Consider the following 24,109-nt stretch of genomic DNA (forward strand, 5'->3'; position numbering starts at 1 on the left):
GAAATCACTGTCTCGTCAAAAGTTGGAGGCATTGGCTTCACTGAGTTCCCTGTTGTGGAAAACAGGTGGAATTTTTTCTTAAAAATGGTTAAAGATTTCCTGATTATTTTGTTGGGTTTTGGGTTTTTGGTGTTGTTTTTTTCCAGAAAAGAAATTCTTTTCCTTTTTTTAAATTATAAAGTTCTTGTTGGACAGGGAAAGTATTTTCTGTTTTACTCGAGAAAGATTGTGGGTTTGTCCTTTCGGTCTCGGCAGTGATGCTGGCTGGAAGAGGGACGTCTGCTGGCCTCATGTGTCTCGTTACTGGAAGCTCTCAGAGTTTTTCCTTCCTTTTCTATGCATGTGAAGTTTTTCTTTTCTCTTTTGTGACTCTCTTTGAACAACCCCATAAGTTAAGTTTCCATTGTGCTAATTCAGTACCCTGTGCTGGACTCTCTCATGCCTGGCACGGGAATTAGCTGGAGCATTGGCATCCGGACACAGGTGAAACCCTTCCTCCTGTGGCAGAGGATGCCCTGAGGAGCACCCGCCGGTGCCGATCCATCTGTCCCAGCATCCTCATGTGCCTCAGAGCTGAAGCCCCCATGGAAATTACATCTCCAGGCTTAATGCTTTGTGGTGTAGTGACATTAGACCAATCTGTGTTGATTCTAATCATAGAATGGTTTGGTTTGGAAAGGGCCTTAAAGCTAATCTCGTGCCACGCTCCTGTCCTGGGCAGGGCCACCTCCCCCAGCCCAGGCTGCTCCCAGCCCCGTCCAACCCGGCCTTGGACACCCCCAGAGATGGGGCAGCCACAGCTTCTCGGGGCACCCCGCCCCAGGGGCTCACCGCCCTCACAGGAGAGAATTTCTTCCCAATATCTCATCTCAATCTCCCCTCTGTCAGTGTCAAACCGTTCCCCCTGGTCCCACGGCTCCCCTCCCTGACCCAGAGTCCCTCCCCAGCTCTCCTGGAGCCCCTTTAGGCACTGGAAGGGGCTCTGAGGTCTCCCCGGAGCCTTCTCTTCCCCAGGCTGACCCCCCCACCTCTCCCAGCCTGTCCTCCCAGCAGAGGGGCTCCAGCCCTCCCAGCATCTCTGGGGCCTCCTCTGGCCCCGCTCCAACAGCTCCGTGTCCTTCTGCTGTGGGGACCCCCCGAGCCGGAGGCAGCACTGCGGGGGGGTCTCCCCAGAGCAGAGCGCAGCAGAGGGGCACAGCCCCCCCTCGCCCTGCTGGCCACGCTGGGGGGATGCAGCCCGGGGTGCCGGGGGCTCGCTGGGCTCCAGCGCACACTGCCGGCTCCTGGGGAGCTTCTCATCCACCGACACCCCCGAGTCCCTCTCCTCAGGGCGGCTCTCCAGCCCTTCCCCACCCAGCCTGGAGCTGTGCCGGGGATTGCCCGACTCACGTGCAGGACCTCGCGCTTGGCCATGTTGAACTGCATGAGGTTGGCATGGGCCCACCCCTCAGCCTGTCCAGGTCCCTGTGGATGCCATCCCTCCCCTCCAGCGTGTCGACCGCTCTGCACAGCTTGGTGTCATCGGCAAACTTGCTGAGAGTGCACTGTCAGTCTCTCCTTTGTTTTCATCACTGTGTAGACTGGAGTGCCTTAATTTGATTAGTGTATCAGCAAACCGTACAAAAAGGGCCAGAAATGTTAAGGTTTCAGTTGCCAAGGGCAGAACTCGGTGTCAGCTGCCAACGGCAGCCTGTCCTCTGCTGTCCCCCCTCTGCCCGAGCGGCGCCCACAGAGCTGTCCCCGCAGCCGTGAAAATACTGTTATTTGCTGAAATGCCCAAGAGAGTCTCTGTCACAGTCCCCTGACATCTCTCCCCCTTCCCCGCCGCAGCTACTGCTCTGGGTTTATTTTGGCAGTCCCGGTGTGTGCAGTAATTCAGTGGAAAGGTTTGGACGTTCTTGAAGCAATATGTTTCCATCTGAGAAAGTTTACTGTATCGTGGAACGGCTCAGGCGTGTGGGGGTTAGCGACTGGAGAGTTGTTTGCATTCCTCAAAATCAGGTCACTTCTCCGGCCCTCCTTCAGCGACTTCCAGCGCGCAGCCGTGCCCTGCGGTTATGGGGGTCCCTCGCCAGCGAGATGTGGTGGCTTTGGCTGACAACGCCAGCCAGGGCGGTGCGGAACCGCGCGGAGGAGCAGAGCCTGCCACGCAGCGGAGATTTCAGTGTGGCGTTACTGAAAGAGGTTCAAGATCAGTTCTCATGCTGGTAATTCCAAACAGTTATCCTTCGTAAACTTGGAAAAAAAGTTGTTAGCGGCGAGCCTGGTTGTGCGAGCGCGAGCAGGGACAGTGCCCGTCACGGGCTGCAGGATTGCTGCCGATCAGAGATGCAGTTCACTGCCTGCCTGAAATATTTGGGGATGGAAGTAGACTGTCTTGCACTGCGCAGGCGGTGTTTTGGTTCGTTTTTGTTTGTTTTTTTTTTTTTTGTCTGAAATTTTCAGGCATTTTGTGAGGATTTTAGCATATGGGTGACTTTGTGGCCAAAGCAGTCTGAGAGAAAGCAGCTATTCACTTTTCCAGGTAAAAATAGCAGTTGCTTCCCATAGTGCCACTCACCTGCTCTTCGTTACTTGTACAAAGCTTCGTCCGAGCCCCGCGCTCGCTGTTCACTTGGTGAAGATTCGCTGTCTGCTTTTCACATTGAGAGGAAAGCGGCATCGCAGAGCGAAGCTCATTTCACATCATTTCCCTGTTCCGTGAATCGATTCACAGAACGGTTCCCATTTGACTGCTGGACCTTGGTTTCGGGGAAACGTCTTACTTATCTGAAAATAATTTTTACATTTGTCACTAGTACCTCCAGACCCGATGAGTGTCACATCCTGTCTTGTCCCCTTCTCCAGAGCCCTGTCCTCTCCCCCTAAACCCATCGTGTCAGCAGGGGAAGGCGTCATTTAGCTCTTTGCTGTTGGCACGTGCTCGGGCATCTCCTTCCTTCTCCGCCTGAGTCCGCCGGCACGCGGGAGAGCCGCTGGTCCTCCCGGCTGAGACCGCTTCTGCCTTGTAGGGGTGGGGATGACCATTTAGATGAGAGAGATTTTAAAATTGGGGGTTTTCAGCATTTGATGGGAACATACGATAATTTTTCAGCCCAGCACTGACATTCCAAAATCAGCTGCAATTCGCCCGTACCCGGCGTGGCCCCTTCCGAAGGAGGGAGACCAGCAGCGTGCTGAGGCTCAGCCTTCCCAAATGCCGCCTGTCTCCTGCAGGGCAGCGAAAGCCCGCGCCTTCAGTAATTTCAGTGAACTTTTGGGGTGGGGAGCTGACCTTGTCTGGTGCTCCTTTGATTAATCCCAGGGCTCTCCTGGCAGAAAAGACATGTTAGAGCGGGGCTGGCTGTGTTTTGGGGTAGGAAGCACAGTTCTGGTATTTCCAGCCTCAAATTAACCCTTTGGTGGATCCATTGACCTCTGCCGTTGGAAGCTCGCGGGGGGGGGGGGGGGGGGTGCGCGGCGGCCTGGGCTGCGGTGGGGTAGTTCTGCTGCAGAAGTGGGCCTGAACAGGTACATCGTGTGTTTGGCTTTGCGTGGGGAAAGAATGCGGTTGAGAGAGCGCGACTTTGCCAGGAGGAGAAGTCAAAAGCACCTGAGGGCGGTATGGCCGGGGCAGGGTGCGTGGAGCGCGGCTGACGGTGGCCCCCAGTGCGCCCACACGCCCAGCGCGGGCAGGGGACCCACGGCAGAGCCCCTGCGGGCTGTACGGGGCTGTACGGGGCCCGTGGGGTGGGGTGGGGTGAGCAGCAGTGCCGCCGGGCGCTGGAAAGGCTGCTGGGGCGTCTCGCGGTCAGAAAGCAAATAGTGGGGTTCTCTGTTTGGCTGCAGTTCGGAATACAGCCTCGGAAAGCTTTGCCTCACTTGTGCTTAGTTGAGCTACAAAGTCAAATGCTATTTTGAAATTAATATTTTTCCGTACTTCAATCAGAATTTGTCATTTCGCTTTACTTGAATAAAATAGTAATTTACCAATTATTTTTCCCACAGATGTTGTTAGGTTATTCTTAGTAAAATTTAGCTATAGTTTCAATCAATCCAAAGTCATTATTTTTCAATCATTAAACTATTTACCTGACAAATTGATTCCGATTGTACTTAAAATAATGTGTGGAGATCCTGCATTTGCTAAGAACGAGGAAAAACACTACAAAAGCAATAGCGAGGCCTTAAAACTCCATCTGCAAGGCAAGAGAAGAGACACTTGTAATTGTTATGTAAACCACGTCAATAGAAACCCCAAACATGTCAGGGCGTTGGCATTTTCAGGTTGGGATTCCAGCAGTGATTTCCAGCGTCGGTGGTGCGGGGGCTGCAGTTTTCACCGATGCTTTTAAATCATCCTCCCTGCAATAAAAATCCAGACAAAAAATAATGGCGGCGGTTGACCTTCAGATGGCTAAAGGAGGGCCACTGGTGTACTGCTGGAAAGGGGAGAACAATTTATTGATATGACGTTAATTTTTTTGTTATTCAGCAATGACCTTAGCTATAAATGCGAGAAGAGGCTGCGCGGCGCTGGCAGCCCGCGCGGCCGCTGACGTCTCGCCCGCCACGGCGGAGCATTGCAGCCGGTGTCCTCGCTTCACCCGGGGCTTCGTCCCTCAGCCGCCAAGGGTTAATTAAGTAGGATGGAGGCAGATGAGGGACTTCCCGAGTTTCACCACCTGTGTAATACAACCCGAGGGAGGATTCGCTTAAAAGCTAACCCTGCAGGGACCCAGCAGGAGCCCATGGCGGGAGGGGTTGAACACCCCACTGCAGAACCGCGGGGCGAGGGGAGCGAGGGGAGCGTGCCCTGTAGCGGGTAATCCTGCACGGAAGTTGGTAGGGGTCACTTCTGCTAAGGGGGTGAACACGGAGCCTTCAGAGTAAGTCTGGTGGGTGTAGGATGTTACGGGAGAGGTTTATAGCGATGAAGATGACGGACATCCGAGCAGAACTGGTGAGGTTAGTTCGGTCGGGGAGAGCGAGGCTGGGGAGCGTCCCTCTGTCGCTGTCGGACTGCCTCAGCCCGGCCCCCCTGCAGCGTCCGCGGGTGTACCCTGAACACCCGCGTCCAGCCTTTTCTTTTCCGGATGTGTCTCGTCTGGGTGTTGTAGCAGCCTGTTGTCAGCGCTCGGTTTTATCTTTGTTTTTAAATGAGTCCCACAGGTCTGCAGCGCTCCGCTGGTTTCACGCCTTGAACGCCAGGGACCCGTTTCAGCGGTGGGGGGGGGTAGCGTGGGCAGCTCCCGATCCCGCTGTGTTGCTGAGCATCCGCTGCCTGCCGCTGCCTCCCGCAGCAGGTGAAGGGCTGCCTTCGGATTACTGTTACGAAGAAACGCGGGCGCTTTGCCGAAGCGGTGGCAGTGCAGGAGGCACAGCTGTGCGGGCAGCTACCGCGCTGCGGAAGGCTGCTGGCGCAACGTGCTGGAAATGAGATGCAGAGCTTAACGAGGGAAATTAATTGCATGTATAATTAAAGTGAAATTTTCTGAAAATATTTTACATCCTTTTTAAAGGGTGTTTTTGCTTCTGCAGTGGGTATGTTGTGAGTTGGCGATCAAATCCCTCCCGTTTATACAGAAGCAGCTGTAATCTGTTTGACGTTGCTCACGTCTCAGACACCGTAGTTGCAACGCGATGGTGTGTCACTGCCACACAGCCTCGTCGGAGCTTTAATGAGGGAAAAGTGCGCTTCCTCTTTATAAGTCAGTGATTTCATAGAGTCAGAGGGTCACGGAACGGTTTGGGTTGGAAGGGGCCTTACTGCTGGGTGAGCGGGGAGCCTTCCCAGGACCTTGCAGCCTCCCTTGCCCTTTACTCGACGGAGCTGGGGCGGTGGGAACACGCCTGCCGGCAGCCAGGGCAGGTTTTTAAACAATTTTAAAATACATCAACTATGTAAAAAGTATATGATCACATAGGTGGTGTCATCCTTCTCGTGGTATTCCCTTTTTAAATTGGCCATAAATAACACAGGCCCGTTTCGGCAGCTGTTCCCCCCGTTTGGATGCGGTGTTTGACAACTTGCCTGTTTGCTGTCATACCACACCAAAACAAATCGGAAGCGTGTAAAGATTATTATATATTAATTATGCTGCAGTACGTGCCTTAAACAGTTACAGTGGAAGCCGATGGATCTTGAGCTGACTGCTCATTTCAGTCATTTACTGGGAACTACTGAGGTCCTAAGAGCAGAGGCTGCACGGCAAAAAAAAAGATGATTTTCAGACGGAGTCATTTACGGGGAGATTATGCGCTGTGAACAGAAATGTTGATGAAAGCAGTCCTCGGCACCTGCAGGTGGCGGGGCTTTGTACGGCGCTGCTTTGTTCGCAGCCACTTGCTGGTTGGCACCACATGAAGCTGTAACGCTAAATAGATTAAATCGTGCCTGTGTTTTACTTGATCTTGACATAAAGGCATCCGTTTTACTCTTAAAATGTTAGTTACCACATGCTTGAGTAAGGATCACAGGGATTCGTAGCGATTGCTCTAACAGGGTTCTGTGGCGTCGGGAGGTCAGAGCGGGCAGTCCCTGCTAGAATGCTTTGTGCTGTGGGGCACGGCGTTGCCCACCTGCGGCTCCGGGGGACGCCGGGCTCGCGGGGGCGTTTGGGTTTCTGTGCGGGCCTGGGGAGGGGCAGCTCCCTCGTGTCCCGCGGTGCGGCACGGGCTGGGGGCAGCGGGGGGTTACCTGGGGGAGCCCCGGGGACACTCAGCCTCCGTCTGCACGGTTTGTGTGGCGGGGCCGTAAATATAAATATTGATAAATTGATCCATATAATGTGTATATAGAGACACACGTGGATATACAAATATTTCTGGTGGGGTCTCCCCGGAGCAGAGCGCAGCAGAGGGGCACAGCCCCCCCTCGCCCTGCTGGCCACGCTGGGGGGATGCAGCCCGGGGTGCCGGGGGCTCGCGGGGCTCCAGCGCACACCGCCGGCTCCTGGGGAGCTTCTCACCCACCGACAGCCCCGAGTCCCTCTCCTCAGGGCGGCTCTCCAGCCCTTCCCCACCCAGCCTGGAGCTGTGCCGGGGATTGCCCCGACCCGTGTGCGGGGCCAGTTTTGCCGCTGTACTGTTTTCTTTCCTTCTGGGTTCATGCTGGGAGTCTGCTTACACTTTTCTTTTTTCTTTCTTTTTTTTTAAGCCTGTTGAATTTCGCAGCAATAAGACTGCTCCTCTGCCATCCTTCCTTTACGAGTGCGATTAGCACGAGAAGCCAAAGTGATAAATTGCAGGGTTTGAGACTTTTATCTACAAGGTACACATACAAAGATGTCATTAAGTGGTCACTTCAGTGTGTTTTATGGCTACACTGGATATGAAAAGATGCACAAAGATAATTAAAAAATATAAAACTTGTAGCCAAATCAATTTAATTATTCTATCCAAGATCACATCATGCCAAAAAAGTTAGACAAAGCTTCTTAGCAAATTCAAATGAGTCAGATTTCTCCTTTTGTAAAGGCCCAGGAGGTGCCTGCAGGAGGCCGGGGTGGCCGGTGCCGTCGGGGCAGGGAAGCAGCGCGGCACGGGGAAGCAGCGCGGCACAGGGAAGCAGCGCGGCACAGGGAAGCAGCGCGGCACAGGGAAGCAGCGCGGCACAGGGAAGCAGCGCGGCACAGCCCGAGCGGGAACACGGGGGCTGCTGCTCTCAGGGCACCCGGGCACGTCCTGGCCCCATGGCAGCGCTGGCACTGCTGCAGTGGTGGCCGCCGGCTCCTGTCAGGTCCTGTCTCTGTGGGGCTGAGTTGGGAAATACTTGTTTTGTACCTGTTCTGGTAGTGCAGATTTTGGCAAAGAACTCCCAAAGTGAGCAGGAATAGCTGAAAAAGGCTTCGTTTTTTCCCCCTCCTTTCTGCAATAATAGCCATAAAACTTTAGAAAGAGATATACGATATAGAAATAAATCAGTGAAGCATATTTGGAAATCTGCTCAGCCCCTGATGACTTATGTAGCTGAATAAATCAGAGTAACGCACGGCAATAGCTGCAGCACAGCATGCGCGTTGCAGTTGGGCTGACCAGAGACGCAGCGATGCACCAGCGGCCGTGATGGAGTGTGAAGCTGGAAGGAGCACGCTTGCAGGCAGCCTGTTGGGCTTCGCCCGCCCCGGCACGCTCCCCGGCTCCCTCCTCCTCCTCCTCAGCCCCGAGGAAGGCACCTCATGCCAAGAGGGGCCGGAGGCTCCTGCAGCACCAGGCGCCTGCCCCGGGAGGACGGTGGGGATGTGGCAGGAGGCAGGACAGCCCCGGGTTAGGTTCTTAGAGAAAACGCAGCCTTAAACCAAGCTTGAAACAGCTCCGAACCAAACTTAAACTCTTTTCCAGAGCATGGCCGAGCTTTGACTGGTATTCCTGGAAACAGGACCTAACCACATGTACTCAATGGATCTGTTACACGTTTAGCATGCTTTAAAAGCAGAAATGATTCCCTTGCTTTCTACTACAGGACCTTTAATACGTTTAATAAAGAAGTTTATAGTCAGAAGTGAACTGGGGGTGTGTGCTTGCAGGGGGTTTGCGGAGGCAGTGTCCAGAGCCGGGCGGGCAGGGGCTGGGGTGGCCCCGGGTGCCGGGGACACTCTGCTCTGCGGGGACTTGCGCACCGAAGCCTGCCGTCAAGTGGAGGAAGGTAAAGACCAGTAAAAGCAAAGTTATGGTGAGTCTTGCTGACACTGTGAACTGGCTGGGCTGGGGCTTTGCAGAGGAGGTTGGTCAGAACATGAGCAAGGAAAGGTGTTGGTGCCGACGGGGTGGCGTGCGTGCCCTCGGCACCGTGTCCTGACCACTGGCACTGTCGGCTACCAGCTCCCTCTGCTCCCGTGACGTTGTCGTGCTCCCCACTACAAATCTGCTCCCCAAGACCCATATTTAAGGGCTGAATAAATGCGTATTTCAGCTACGTAGTAAAACCCAGGGCTTTTTTGTTGTTGTTGTTAAAAATGCTTCCTGCTGTCCTTGGCTAACACTTGGATGCTGCTGCAGTCCGGCAGAAAGCCTTAAGGGGAGACGTGCTCAGGCTGAACTGAAGGCTCCGGAAAGTTATCCTGATGAGTTTTATCTTTTTATTTTATTGTTGCTATTCGTTAGAAATGTGTTCTCCGTGAGAACTTCATTAATGTCAGTGCTGACAGAAGTCTGTGCTCAGCGACGTGGGGCAGTGTGGGGCTGTTGCTGCTGGGTGCTGCTCGCACTGTTTCATCTTCGGTGCTGCAAGATGTGTTGTCCCCCCCCCGGCCCCCCACACTGCCCGTGGGGCTGGTGGCAGCTTCCCAAAAATCAACAGGCAGTGAGTGGGTCAGGCACAGCTTTGTAAGAGTGTCATGAAATGGAGAGAGGAGGTACAGATATTTTATTGCTTCCTTTTCTGCCCCTGCCTGCCTGAATTCCAGCAGTGACACTGTCCTCCCTCCCACCAGTGCCCGCGACACCTCCTGGAGCGCTCGCGCGGGGCAGGGACACGAGGGGGAATGTGTGGGCTGTGCTGCCTCCCTGTCTTGAAGAGGTTGATTTATGTAAATGCTAAGGAAGTCGTTATCCTGTTGTTTATTGTTGTTATTATTATTAAATGGTGAAATGTAGTCTAACTGGATACATAACAGGTGTAAAAAGAAATCGGAGTTTGTAGGAATATTAGCGAATGAAAAATGCTGCAGGGTATTAGGAGGGGGAGCAGGCGTGTGAGTGGCACCTTCTGCAGGTTCCCTGTAGTTGTTTCTTTTTTCCACTTGTGATTGACTTAAGCAATATGAAATTCATAGTTTACTAATGTCAGTTATTTTGGCTGATAAGTTGCCGGGGTGAGGTGGGGGCAGTGGGACATCCTTTGCCCCTGGCTGGTAGCAGCAGTGCCGCGGGGCCGCACCGGGCCGGGGATGCCGGCTGCCTGCGACCTCAAGCTTGTCTCGGCGTGCGTGTTGTGGATGCGGCCCCTCTCCTGGTGTCGCTTGGTGCTGTGGCCGTGCGCTCAGTGCCGTGCTCCTCAGCTTCGGTGTTTTATAACGGGCACGTTCAGCTGTGACTGGTGCCTGCGTGTGAAACCCTTTGTTTGTTAGAAATTCAGCAGTTGTTGTCAATATTTATTCTTGTCCGCTGCTGTTTAATCAACCCCTTATCATGTTTTCCGCCGCTTTCCCTCTGCGAGCAGGGACTGTGCCGTGCCTGCCGGTGTCTGCGTGGCTGTACCGGCTCAGCACCGTGCCGTCCCCAGGCTGCCGTCGGACCTGAGCGCTCGCACCCCGCGGCTGTGGGAGGGCTTCACCTCGACCACTGCAGCTCCGTGCTTGGTTTGTGGGTTGGATTCTACCTCACTTACAAGCTTTTTAATTATTTTGAGGCCAGTATTATAAAGCTGGGGCTGGTGGCCGCGCGCTCACCTCCGGGGCCGCTGGAAGCAGGAGGTGGGACTGGCGGGGAGGGGGAATTAATTGGGCTGTTGCTCAGCGGGACGTTTAGGGATGATTTTCCAGAGCAGAGAAGCGTGGTTGGGCAGATCAAAGATAACTGGGGAAAGAGATGAGGTCTGAAGGGCAGCTTGAGCTGCTAACGAGGGGAGAGACTGCCGCATCCGTCACTGCCGGCCTCTGCGCCTGCGGTCCTCCGGCGCTCTGCACATCACCGCGCCGCTCGCTCTACTCCAGGGGAAAATGTGCGTTTCAAGGGGGGGCGTTTGTCTCTCCCGGTTCTCCATGTGTTTGTCGCACGGCTGCAGCGGCGTGCTTGCTCACAGCGTACCCCGACCACGATGGTGCCGGGAGTGTGGGTTTCGTACGTAGAAGCAGGAGCCTGCTGGGTTTTGCCGTGCTGTGGTGTATTTTCATTTTATGCACGGCAACCACATACAAACCCAGAAATGCACAAATGATTTTCGTCTTTTTCACTGGAGCACAGAGCATTGATTATCCCGTCTCAGCATTTGCCCTTCTGCTGGCGCTCTGCAGCGGTGTGGCGAGGCGCCGAGGTGCAGGCACTCCTCCTGCGGCGCGGGCTGGGCTGGCTCTGGAAACGGGACGGACATCAGCGTTGTGCCGAGCCTCAGCAGTGCCGGCGCCGCCTCCATCGCTGCCGGGCTTCGGAGCCCCGAGCGTAGCCGTTGGCTCACGGGGACCGCAGTTCGTGTGCTTCAAGGTGGTAAAATAAGTCCAGTAACTCTTTTCGTTCAATATGAAAAAAAATCCTGCGTATGCTTGGCAGGCCAGTCACTGCAACAAGGCGAGTGCAAACAGTTTATTTTTGAAAAGCAAACCATAGCTTACGTGTAGTTAAATGTTTTCCTGTAAAACACATGAGCATCGGTATAAATAGTTTTACCATTTACAGGCAATATTCGGATTTTACGTAACAGCCATCTTCCTGCTTGGGTTTTAACACGCCGAGCTCTCCGCTGTCGGAAGGAATTTATACTCCCTAAAAGAGGGAGGTGTTTCCATGTTTGTTTTGGATGAAAATTCTGTAATGTGTTGCAGCTGCGCTGCGCAGCGTGGCTGCCGGCTCCAGCGGGCGCGGGGGCGCCGAGGTCGGGTGCCGGCAGAGCCCCCGGCCGAGAGGAGCATCCTCAGCTGCGGCTGCTGCCATTCCGCGCTGTGGCACGTTCGGGATACCCCAACGGGATGGGTTTAATTATGTCAAGTCATTAATAATTGTTCAATAGTGTGGGGCGGGAAATGCTCACGCGGTGCAGGTGGGATGTGCGGCCCTCACAGGAGTGTCTGCGGGCCACAGAAGCTTTCTCTCTTGGTTTTAGGAGGCAGCCGGTCGGTTGTTGGAGGGTTGTTATGTCCGATCATGACAAGCAGGACTTGGTAACTCTGATGGCACAGAAATGCTGTGCTGAGTCCGTCGTAAGGTTGCGGGTGGTTAAAGGCCGTGGGAGCTGCCGAAGGCCGTCAGCAGAGGTTACAGCCTGCTTCTGGGCGATGCTTTTATGTTTAAAAGCCGGTTCCTTTGCATCCTGTGGCGTGGAGGTTGTCTCATTGATTTAACGGCAGTGACAATGACAGCAATGCTGCACGCAGGGTCACATATTTAACCATAATTTCACAAAACCACCTGAGGAAAAAATGTTTGCCCAAAACCCAGAGCAACTCCACCGGGCTGCTCTTTCTTTCACTTCAGTTTCATTCTGGAATAGGTAAGAGCAGAGTTTGGAGCAGAGTTTGGCCGCAGTTAGCGTTTTCCCTCCCAGCATCTCCGGGGCCTCCTCGGGCCATCTCCAACAGCTCCGGGTCCTTCTGCTGTGGGGACCCCCCGAGCCGGAGGCAGCACTGCGGGGGGGTCTCCCCAGAGCAGAGCGCAGCAGAGGGGCACAGCCCCCCCTCGCCCCACGGGCATCATCTGTTGCTGCCTCAGTCCTGTACTTCACGGATCACGGAATCATGGAGTTTTCAGAGATGGAAGGGACCTCTAGAGATCACCCAGCCCCACTCCCCTGCCAAAGCAGGATTGCCCAGAGCACATCACTCAGGACTGCATCCAGGCGGGTCTTGAAAACCTCCAGAGAAGGGGACTCCCCCCCTCCCTGGGCAGCCTGTGCCACTGCTCTGTCACCTGAACCGTAAAGAAGTGTTTCCGTGTATTTGAAGGGAACTTCCTGTGTTCTAACACTGTTTGTAGGTGACAGTCCCTGGTTTGGGTGTTGTTAGCTGAGGGGGGCGAGGGGAGGCGGCTGTGGTCCCGGCGGGGCGGCGCTGCGGGGATGCAGGTGAGTGTCTCGGCTCTGAAGCCGGCGGTCGGGGCGAGCATGCCGCCCCAGCTCCGGTGCCCGTTGGTGTCCGCGCCGTGCCGCGCGGGGCCCCGTGCTCCTCGTTGGGCTCTGCCTGCGGCAACGGGGCCGGGCTGGGACCTCGGGGGAGAGCTCGGGGCTTGTTCCAGGGAGCTCGGGGCAAGAGCCAGGGTTTATCCCAGTAACGTCTCTGCACGCAGCGAGTAGCACGGTGGTGCTCTCGGTTCTCCTCTGCCCCTGGACTTCTATGGTGGTATTTTAATGGTACGGTGTTGGTGGACAGATGGAAAACAAGAAGCTTTCCCGGTTGCTTCTGCGAGCAGTAGTTCTTGTATAAACACGCGCAGAGTAGTGTAGCGAGTGCTCAGTAACTCGGGTTGTGCTACCGCAGTGGTATAAAAATAGCACAAATAAACAGGCCCAGCAGGCTGGCGCAGCTTCGTTTTAAGACTTTCCCAGACCAACTGCATTTATGAAACTTGTCCATACTGATGTATTTCCTTCAGATGCGCGGAGGGCGGTCAGCGTTCCCCGAGCCCGGTGCGGAGTCAGGAGCTCGCCCTGGCTGAAGCGAGCAGTCAGTGCCGGCCCGGGGCCGGGCAGAGCCGGTGGCACACACGGGCTTGCTGGCTCTGCGGGGTCGTTCTGGTTTTATATTGTTGTAGAGGGACAACCTTAAGCAACAATGGCGGGATCGCTGGGCTCAGCGTGCTCTCTCTGGTGGTTACCAAACGACAGCAGTAACTGTGATCTCTAGTCTCTGTCCATTCCAAATTCTGTATTTCTGCTTTGGCTGTGCCCAATCTGATGTTTGCCCGCTGTCCCAAATCGGCCCTGGTGCAGAGGCTGACCCCTCTCCAAACGCGGGCATCCCGGCGCTATCGGTCTGTCTGATCACCGGGACCATTGCACATAGAAATGCAAACACCAAGTCACCTCTCCCTTGTTACATGGGTTTGGTTGCAACCGTGCGGTGCCGAGCGGTGTCCCCCGTGGCTGTGCGCGCCCCGTCGCAGTCCAGAACCCCTCCGGCTGCTAGAGCGAACGCTGACAACAGTTACACATTGCATTGCTGCAAATAGCGTCCCTGTGGAAATAACCGAACGCAGGGAGAGCCCTGCTTTGGGGGACCTCAGCCTGGAATTCCGGGGGTGCTGGAGGCGGCAGATGTGGTGGGCTTCCCAGGGCTCCTTCTGGGAGAGGAGGGTTCATGTTGGGTGTCGCACTGGGTGATGGCACCGCGGGTGCCAAGCCACCACGGGGTGGTCTGGGTCCTCCCTGCCTTCCTGCACCCCGCGAGGACGGGGTGTGGAAGATGCCCCGTTGCCTGCTCGCAGGGTTTCTGAGGCCGGGGTGTCTGGGCTTTGGCAGTGCCGCGGCGCGGGGCTCCTCCGGGACCCTGCAGGTCCCTGGCGCAGGCACCGTGGGGTCCTGATGGGTTGTGCCCGGGGGAGTAATGACCTTGTGAGAGCAGTTTGCTAATTAGGCCTTATTTATTGCATCAGCAGGCTGTGCTTTCCAAGAAAGGTTTAGGCTGGAGCCAGGTCCACCAGGGTGATGAGTTCGGTGTTCTTCCTTTGCGTGACACGTTAGAGGGTGTTTCTAAGGAGGGGTGTTGGAAAGTACTTATTTTGAATTTGAATTGGATTAAAGTTTGTGCGGGTACTGAAGCTGTAGATGTTTGGAAGTTCTTAAAACGGCTTTGAAGACCTAATAGCAACCACTCAAACTACTCAGGGACCTGCTTTTCAGATACTTGCAGAAAGTGTCCGTGCTTTGGCCTGAGTGTGCGTGAGATGAGGGGTTCTCACACACCTTACTGGAGCGGAGGCAGAAAGCAGCAGTGGCGTGCTGGAGACACCAGGGCCCCGGGGGCAGGAGCCGGACCTGACGCCACCCCGAGATCTCTGCAGATTGCGTGGGTGGACCAGAACACCTTGGGTACCAGGTGGACAAGAACACCTTGGATGCCGTTGACTCGTAAACCCACCGGGCATCAGCAGTGAGGTTGCTGCCATGGTCTTTGCTACTCCAGTGGGTGCGGGAAGGCTCCCGTTGGCCTTTGAAAGAGCGTTTGCAGGGCAGGGAGGGGTTTGGCCGAAGCTGTGGGCTGCGCCGTGGCCGTGGGTGAGCGTCAGGGCGGTCGCAACACTGCGCCTGGGGCTGCCGGTGGTCACGCTCCTCTGCTGGGCGGCGGGACTCTTGCACAGAGGGCTCCGCAGCACAATAAGCTCAAATTGTCTACTTGTTAATTAGTTATTGACTTCTGCTGATATTTCCATTAAATATCCCCTCAAGGAAAAAGTGCAAATTGTTCGTGCCCGTATTACCTAAGCCATAACCGCAGTGGGTAGGGGAGCTTGCAATCGCAGGAGTGAAGCCCAAGAATGCTTTTTCATTATTAAACATGCGATCAGGGTATCTTCTGGAAGGAAATTATTTTTGGACAGCGAGAATTGCCGTTGTGTTTCTAACATGTAGCGTGGGATCTGAAAAACAGGACGTGCTGCGCTTCACAGAAAAATGGTGGTGTAGAGAAGAACACGGGAGTGACCTCACAGAAGTGGCCTCGTTTCCTGCTCGCAATATCGGGGTGTAACATCCAAATCCAACGCGTTTGTCAGATGATCCCAATCTTGTAGAAATACTTACGCTGTATTTTGAGAATGCAGAATTTTGGGGGTTATTTTTCCAAGACGGGTTTGACTATGGTTCCTTTTTTGTCAGGGTCTTGCGTGTTTTCTCTTCCCTGGTTTTACACATGTCCACATGGCTCCCACTTTTTGGGGAGTAAAACCTAATTGCGTGGCTGGGAGATGCTGCTGGTGGCCTGTGGGGTCCCTGTGCTGGCTCCCCTGAAGGCACTGGGAAGAAAAACTCCCGACCTGACCCCGATGACCAGACCAGACCTTGATGAACCCCACGCTGCTCCTTGCTGAGGCGTTGCAGGAGACGGGACACCGCTGGCGTCAGGCACACGCATCCGGGCTGCGGCCGGACCATCCCCATCCCATCGCCAGAGCAGGATGTTCCGCTTAAGAGCGTTTTTGAGCAGTGAAAGTGAAATGTACAGAATAGGAAATGAATTTGTATATTAAAAACTGGGGCAAAAATTGGGACCCAGCGTGAGTTTAAGAGATTTACTTCTGGAATGAGAGCAGAAGGAAACGTGTAGTTGCCCCCATACTGCAAATCAGACTTAGAAGTCTGTCTGTGTATAGTAGCTGCTGTCGGCTAACGAGGTTACACTTCTTCCTGGAGCTTTACTGATCATTTAAACAAAAATCCGCACATCTAAAATGTGCCTGCTGCAGTAAGTAATGAATTCTCTATAAGACAATTTGAAAAATAAAGTAAGAAAAACACATTTCCCTGTGCTGGGAGGTAATAAGGTAACACAGGAGGTTCCCCCTTCGCTCCGTCCCCTCCGCGTCGCGGCGGTTTCCCGGCTGCAAAGGCACGGGCTGTCCGGCGCGCAGCCATGGCAGGGCGCACGCGGACAGGCAGTGCTGCTCATTTCCACCTGGCTAGGGAAAACGCCAAGGAAACGGGCATTTTCTGTTAACAAATGAATATACAAAGTAAATATTTTCCTAAAGAAACATTTTTATTAATTCCTATTTCCAACTAAAAGCTCCCCAGCACAGTCATCTGACTGGCAGTTTTGACAAAAACGCAGTAACCTTCATCAAAATTTCAGGGTTTGGTATGTAGTTCATAGTGAAAAAGCGAGATTAGCAATAACTGGGTTTTGAAGGTACTCAGCACTCCGTATGGTTTGGGGGTTATTTTTTCTTTCTTAGGGAGCTGTGTGAGGGTGAACGAGCCGTGTGTGCCGGTTCCCGTGTAGCACGCCGGTGTCCCTGGCCCTTCGGGGCGGCTCCGCGCGCAGCACGGCAGCCCCGCTCTTCCACAGCGCCGGCCTTGCGCGGCTCCCGGCCTGGCTTTTCCCCTCAGCCGGCTGCCGTGGCTTTGCCCGGGATGCAGACGCGGCTGCCCCGGCGCCGGGTGCCGATGCCGCCTGGCAGCGCTGGCACAGCCTGTGCCGGGCGCTGGTGAAGCCCGAGGCAGGTCTGCCAGTGCCCTGCCGGCGCCGCAGCGGGCTGGGAGTGAGCGGCGGCCGAGGACCTCCAGGGAATTGGGGTGGGGGTGCCGTGTGTCCGTCCCCATGGTGGGGACGCGGGGGCTGCAGCGGTGCGGCATCGCTCACAGGGGTGAGAAGGGCTCTTGGAGAGGCTGCTAGCAGGAGGAATGGCGCAGAATGTTAATGCCGGACCCACGCCAGGCACCGCGGGAGGGGGGGACGGACACCTCCCGGGGACCCACACAGGTCCCTGGCGAGTAAATGCCACCTGCTCCTCCCTGTCCCTGTCCCCATCACCCGCTTTTTGCCCAGGCTAGACAGCTTAAACACCGCAGACGTGGTGCTGCCCTGATTTACTGACAGTCCGGCTGTTCGCTCCAGCCTGGGCTCGCTGCCTGAGCCTTGTTGATACGATAGCTGGAGAAAAACATCATGTGAGCGCGGCCCGCGCGGCCTCCGCGCCGGCATTCCTGCTGGGAGGCGGCCCAGCCGCCCGGCGGCCGGGCCCAGCTCGCCCCGTCCTCTTCTTCCTCGCTCCGTGGGCCCGCTTGCGAGCAGGACGTGCAGGAGGGCTGGTCACCGGGCGCGCTGCTGTCGGCAGTGCGGCACCGCTCACCTCCCTGTCCCGGGGGGACCCCCCTCAGTGTGACGGCGGGCACCCCGCGATGCCCTGCTGGCTCAGCGGGGGCGGCCCTGTCCCGCTCGGCTCGGGGCGCCCGCAGCTGCTGAGGAGCGTGCCCCGGGAGCCTCGGGAGCATTCTGAGTAAGTTTGGGCCCAGCAGGACTCCGGCAAAACCCCGGCAGCGCGCTGGTACGGCACTTCGGGTCTCTGCCCGCTTCTCTGAATCCCCTCGCTTACAGTCTTCATTTGTTGGTGAGTGCAAAAATAGCAAAGGGTTCAGAAAAGGTTCAGAGAGTTGAAGATCCGCCTTAAACTTTGTTGACTGAAGTTACCCCAATGTAGTGAAAAGGTAACTAAGGAGCTACTTGCTCGCAGGGTAAAGGAGGCGAACGCAGTACGTCTTCTTGACCGAGACTTTTGGCAGTGGTTTTCAGGCTGCGGTTTCTGTCTCCTGGGCACTCTCTGGACCCTTTCTGAAGTCCAGGGAATATCAGTAAGACAGGAAAGCCACTTCCCAAACAGAGCAGTCTGCGTTTCTTTTGGAAAACTTGCTAGGATGAGAAAATTCAAAAAGGTTGGAAGTTAAATGCTGGACTAGACTCCAAAGCAACATACACACAAGAAAGATGTAAACTTTGTGATAGTACCTAATGATAACTGCGCATCAACACAGTTCACCCGGGGACGTGGTATGTTTTTGTAGTTTTTGATTCAGAGTGAATTGTCTTCCTGCAGGATCAGCTGCAAAGGGCGCAGAAATGATGGCCTTGATGGGGAGCCGAGGGGGGGGCTCCTGGTGTCCCAGCAGCCCGAGGACGTTGCCTTGGGTCACTGGTGTGGTTTCTTCTGGCCGTAACGCCTTTGGGTCTGTGAAGTGCGCGGAGAGCCTGGAGAGGTGTGGGGCAGCCGAAACCCCGCCGCTGACAGAAGGATGTTGAGTTTAATCTGCATTTCGGAATCAGGTTTGTTAATTGCTCCTCTCTGATTCCAGCAACACACGTTGTAGTTTCATATTACTCATTTAGCAGTAATTAAGTCTGATTTTTACACTGTGCTAATGTGAGATATCATCTTCCAGGCAGCGAGTAAATGTGCAGTTTTGCCCCGTGTTACTTAGTGGTGGCAACAATTAACACGGGGTTTAGTATCGAGAGAAAAATTGACATAAATAGAGCTGTTCCAAAGTGTTTGCCTTTTACCTGCCCTTTCGTATCATCCTGAAATGCTTTGGGGGGGTGAGGGGGGCTGAAACGCGGTTGGTTTATTTGTGCAAAATGGCTTAATTCCCGACCTGCCTTGTGAGTAAGGTGTTAAAGGAGAGGAGTGGGGGTCAGTTTGTCCCGAAGCATCCCCCAGGCTGAAGGCGCGCGTTCCCCCCAGCGAGCAGACGAGCCGGGGGGAGGACGTGCCGCACGTGGTTCCGGCGGGTGCACCCCGCGCTGCGCTGGCCCTGCGCGGGTCTGGCCGCTGCGCCGGGCTCTGGGGTGCTGCCTCCGCCCCCCGGGGACAGGGACGGGCACGCTCGCGCCCTGCGCTGCTGCAGGCGTCCCGGGGAGCCCCCACGGGAGAGCAGCAACCAGCAGATGCCCATAGGCGCCCCTGAATGGCTGTATATGCACATACACGTATAAAATTCACACTCCATAAACACCCATTCCTCTTGGCACCAGCAATTTGTCTGTTCTCCTTCTGAACTGTTAGTGTTTGTATCTGAAGTATCCTAATCTTTATCTGCAGTAGGAAGCTCCGTTCCCCTGTAGAAATATTTTCTCAGGCCGCGCATGGTTTTTTCCCCTGTCTTATCTGTAGGATAGATGATGTGCTGTTGGCTTTTGTGCATTTTCTGGCCCCTGTCTTGATTGCTCTCCAACATTTGGAGCTGTGTTATTAGAGAGAAATGACTTCAGTGGTCCCTTCTGTGCCTTGGCCCTGCCGAGGGCATCCCGCAGCCCTCCCGCATCCCACAGCCCTCCCGCATCCTGCAGCCCTCCCGCATCCCACAGCCCTCCCGCATCCCACAGCCCTCCCGCATCCCACAGCCCTCCCGCATCCCACAGCCCTCCCGCATCCCACAGCCCTCCCGCATCCACAGCCCTCCCGCATCCCACAGCCCTCCCGCATCCCACAGCCCTCCCGCATCCGCAGCCCTCCCGCATCCCACAGCCCTCCCGCATCCCACAGCCCTCCCGCATCCCACAGCCCTTCCGCATCCACAGCCCTCCCGCGTCCGCAGCCCTCCCGCATCCACAGCCCTCCCGCATCCCACAGCCCTCCCGCATCCCACAGCCCTCCCGCATCCCACAGCCCTCCCGCATCCGCAGCCCTCCCGCATCCCACAGCCCTCCCGCATCCCACAGCCCTCCCGCATCCGCAGCCCTCCCGCATCCCACAGCCCTCCCGCATCCCACAGCCCTCCCGCATCCCACAGCCCTTCCGCATCCACAGCCCTCCCGCGTCCGCAGCCCTCCCGCATCCACAGCCCTCCCGCATCCCACAGCCCTCCCGCATCCCACAGCCCTCCCGCATCCACAGCCCTCCCGCATCCCACAGCCCTCCCGCATCCCACAGCCCTCCCGCATCCGCAGCCCTCCCGCATCCACAGCCCTCCCGCATCCCACAGCCCTCCCGCATCCCACAGCCCTCCCGCATCCACAGCCCTCCCGCATCCCACAGCCCTCCCGCATCCCACAGCCCTCCCGCATCCGCAGCCCTCCCGCATCCCACAGCCCTCCCGCATCCCGCAGCCCTCCCGCATCCCGCAGCCCTCCCGCATCCCACAGCCCTCCCGCATCCCACAGCCCTCCTGCATCCCACAGCCCTCCCGCATCCCACAGCCCTCCCGCATCCGCAGCCCTCCCGCATCCCACAGCCCTCCCGCATCCCACAGCCCTCCCGCATCCCACAGCCCTTCCGCATCCACAGCCCTCCCGCGTCCGCAGCCCTCCCGCATCCACAGCCCTCCCGCGTCCACAGCCCTCCCGCGTCCCACAGCCCTCCCGCATCCCACAGCCCGAGGTCTGCAGCCCCGCGCCGGGGAGGACGGCATGGCCGATCGCCGGACGTCTGTCCCACTGTGCCTTCCCGCGGAGACGGGCAGCAGTCGCTGCGCTCTCCTCTCTTCTCTCTGGGGGCGGACGGGGCCGTGGGGTGGGAGATGCATTTCACTGGAGGAGACGGGTGCCGGGACTCTGAGCGGGTGCTCTGAAAGGTGAACTTTCTTTGCCGTTTGTTGCAGTGGTGGTCTGTGCGTACACGGGGCTGTCTGCACTCTTGGGGTGTAGCCTAAAGATACCCACAAAACTTCACCTATTTTCCTTTGTATCGGGTGTACCTCCTGTGCGGGCATCCCTCGGATGTCGCTTGACTAACTGTGAAAATGAGTTTTAAGAGCTTTGGGCTGCCGGCAGGAGAGACGGACTGGGAGGGGAGCAGCAGCAGAGCGTTTATCCCAGCCTTAGGGGAGACAAAAATCATGGTACAAATTAGATTTCTGGCAGATCTTATAACAGGAATACATTTAAAATTTCTGAGCAAAATTGCAGTATAAGGTCAAATTATATTGAATTAATTTGCTTCCTGATAAAAATGATTTCTTACTTAAATTAAGACTGTCTTTTGCCTTGTCATTGTTCCTCTTTGGATTTATTTCAAAGATGAATGAGTTAAAGAAAAATAACGTCATTTAGGGAATTTTTTTTCCAGAGGAGGATTCAATTCTCCTTTTTAGTTGCTTGGGGTTTTTGTTGTTGTTTTTTTTTTATTTTTGTCATCCCTTAAGTGAAAGTATGGGCTCCATTGTTACAATTTTAAAGAAAAATTAGTGTGTAAAGGTTCCGTATTAATGTGTGCATTTTCTGAAGTTCTTGGCACGTGAGATCGCAGCCCACATGCCACGAGGAGAGGGGAATCTCCTCCCCGGGAGAGGGGGTTTCTCTTCCCGCCCCCCCCCGCCGTGCACCATGGCGGGGCACTGCCCGGTGCCCTTCGCTCGGGCCCTGCCTGCCAGTTCAGAGGTTTTTATGGTGGAGCCACAGCTGGGAGGACTTGGGGCGAGTTTTCAGAAGTGCCCTTGGTGCTCAGCTCCCCACCAGGAGCCCACAGCAAGAGCCCGCCTTAGGGGAGCTCAGCGAGCCGGGGGGTCTTGTGTCCGAGGGCTGGAGCCCCTCTGCTGGGAGGACAGGCTGGGAGAGGTGGGGGGGTCAGCCTGGAGAAGAGAAGGCTCCGGGGAGACCTCAGAGCCCCTTCCAGTGCCTAAAGGGGCTCCAGGAGAGCCGGGGAGGGACTCTGGGTCAGGGAGGGGAGCCGTGGGATGAGGGGGAACGGTTTGACACTGGAAGAGGGGAGATTTAGATGAGATATTAAGCAGAACTTGTTGGCTGTGGGGGCGGTGAGCCCCTGGGGCAGGGTGCCCCGAGGAGCTGTGGCTGCCCCATCCCTGGAGGTGTTCAAGGCCGGGTTGGACGGGGCTGGGAGCAGCCTGGGCTGGGGGGAGGTGGCCCTGCCCAGGGCAGGGGGTGGCACTGGGGGGGCTTTAGGGTCCCTTCCCACCCAAACCAGTCTGTGATTCTATGTACGAAGCTGATTTACTTCCTAACAAGGAGGTACAGTGGGCTTTGGATATACATTGCATATACAATTATTTTTTATTATTTCTTGATGTCAATGGTTGTCAAATTGATGAATGTTCTGTCATCCAAATAAAATTAGTGCTTGAAATTTGTTGTTTACCACATCTGAATGTAATGAAGAATTTAGAAACAAGTCAATTCTGATTTTCTTGTTTGGTTTACACAGTTGCAACAAAAACACATTGTATGTAAGAGGTTTTCTTCAAAGAAGCTGTATTCCGGGTCTAGTGAAAGCGCAGAGCCGGTGCTGTTTTCCTGGTAATAACGCTGCTTTGACCGCACGTCTCGCTGTGCGCAGCAGAAGGGGAAGCGAGCCTTGAACATTTTCAGAGTAGCACGTGAGGTTTGGTAGGCTCCGTGCTGCAGCCGGACCCCGTTTCCTTGGCGGGGTCTGTGGGACCCTGGGCAGGGGCGGCCGCCCCGAGTCCCGGGGCTGAGCTCTCCCTCGGCACAGACGACGCGCGTGCTGCGCGTCCCAAACAACCGATACTTGCTCACCTTCGGCAACTTTTTAAAAAAACAGTGGTTTTTTAAGAGTTGTGCTGCAGAAATGCGTAGTTGAGAAAAGCAAAGCAAGCAGCTGATGCTGGAAATGTGAAGTTGCCCTGGTCGGTGTGGGACAGCCGAGAGACGTAGCCGGGCGCTTTCCTCCTGGGTCTGCGGCCTGTGCTGCGTTTGCTTTAGCCCCTGCCGTGAGGGTGAAGATAATGCCTATGACTTCTAAGCCAATTGTGTCAATTCTCTTCTTCAGGGTCGATGCTCAAGGGAAAACTGCAAATATCTTCACCCACCACCACACTTAAAAACGCAGCTGGAGATAAATGGACGCAATAACCTGATTCAGCAGAAGAACATGGCCATGCTGGCCCAGCAGATGCAGCTCGCCAATGCCATGATGCCTGGGGCCCCGCTGCAGCCTGTGGTACGTGCGCTTCTTGCCTTCCATCGATGAGTACTGTGAGTTGCAGCTGCAGTAAGGTAGCGGGTGCGCTCGCACGCCTGCGAAAGCCCACAAACGTCGGGTCCCGGTGGAGAAATCAAACACGGTGAAGTGCTGGTCTGCATGTCTCTGCTTAATTCTCCCTTGCCTGGCATAACATTGTTAACTTAACTCATTTTGTTAATCATTTGTTAATTTAACTGCTTTTTTTTGCAACTTGTTTCTTAAAATGAAGGAAGTGAGTGATCTGCGTGGGATTTCCGTAAATGGGCATTTCCTTTGCAGTTTCACGTGCCGTAGGAGATTCCCGGGCTTGAGAAGATTCCCGCTGGACGTTTTCCTTTCACTCAGGGGAACCTTCTCAGGGAATTACTTGCTGGGATTGGCCTTTGGTTTCTACAGCGCGTTGTCAGGCAGAGCAGAAAGCTCGCCCTGGGCAACGTGTGGTGCCCCTTGGTCTGACCTGCAGGGTCACAGCTCAGCTGGGCAGAAGGAGAGGTACAGATAGTCATAATTCTCCAAGAAGCCAAGGGGCGGGGGGAGGGGAACCTGTCAGAAATCTCTCATCTGGGCACAGTGAAATGTGGTTCTGTATTATTACATCATACCTGTTCCTCCTATACCTCAGTAAGTTAAGCGCAGCGCAGTGCTCGACAGAGCCGACGGCCGCGGCTGAGTTTCTCGCTGTGCGGTAATCCCTCCTTTCGGCACATGTCGCGGTGATGGCATCCGCCCGCCGTGCGCCTATGCCTTTGGGAGCGGAACACCCCGTGCCACATCCCTCTCTAGCGCGAGCCAGAGAGGTCATCTGAGCTAACCTATGGGTAAAGTTGGCCCGGAACCCTTTCGGTATACATTTCTAGCTCAGACATTAGGGGTTACTGGTGAACGGGTGAGCCAGACTGGCGCCGATTGATGCATGAGCGAGGCTAGCATGTTCTAAATAAAAAGGCAAACAGTGCTCTCCTGGCTGGAGCTCTCTTTCAACGGGTAAAATAGCAGCAAAGAAAAAATAAGTTGAAATATATATATATATAAAATAAATATATCTGCTTTAGCGCTTCTCTGACAGTTCTTTTATTCCTTTCTTGCTGGCAAAGGTAGAATTTAGGGAGTTTAA

The 24,109-nt window shown here is 55.3% G+C and overlaps 1 protein-coding gene across 10 annotated transcripts in view; it reads left to right on the forward strand.

The window, feature by feature from the left end:
• Nucleotides 1-24,109, forward strand: part of MBNL1 (muscleblind like splicing regulator 1) — a 109,133-nt gene that overhangs the window by 54,925 nt on the left and 30,099 nt on the right. For 9 of the 10 annotated variants that reach the window (XM_082486904.1, XM_082486900.1, XM_082486902.1 and 6 more), the window contains one exon: nt 22,801-22,971. In XM_082486904.1, the coding sequence (XP_082343030.1) occupies nt 22,801-22,971 (171 nt within the window). Of the gene's footprint in view, nt 1-17,377; nt 17,674-22,800; nt 22,972-24,109 lie in introns of those variants that run through there. The other variant, XM_082486908.1, reaches the window with a different exon arrangement.

This window comes from Vanellus vanellus, assembly GCF_965231255.1.
Source record: "Vanellus vanellus genome assembly, chromosome: 8".
In the NCBI taxonomy this organism is placed as follows: domain Eukaryota; kingdom Metazoa; phylum Chordata; class Aves; order Charadriiformes; family Charadriidae; genus Vanellus; species Vanellus vanellus.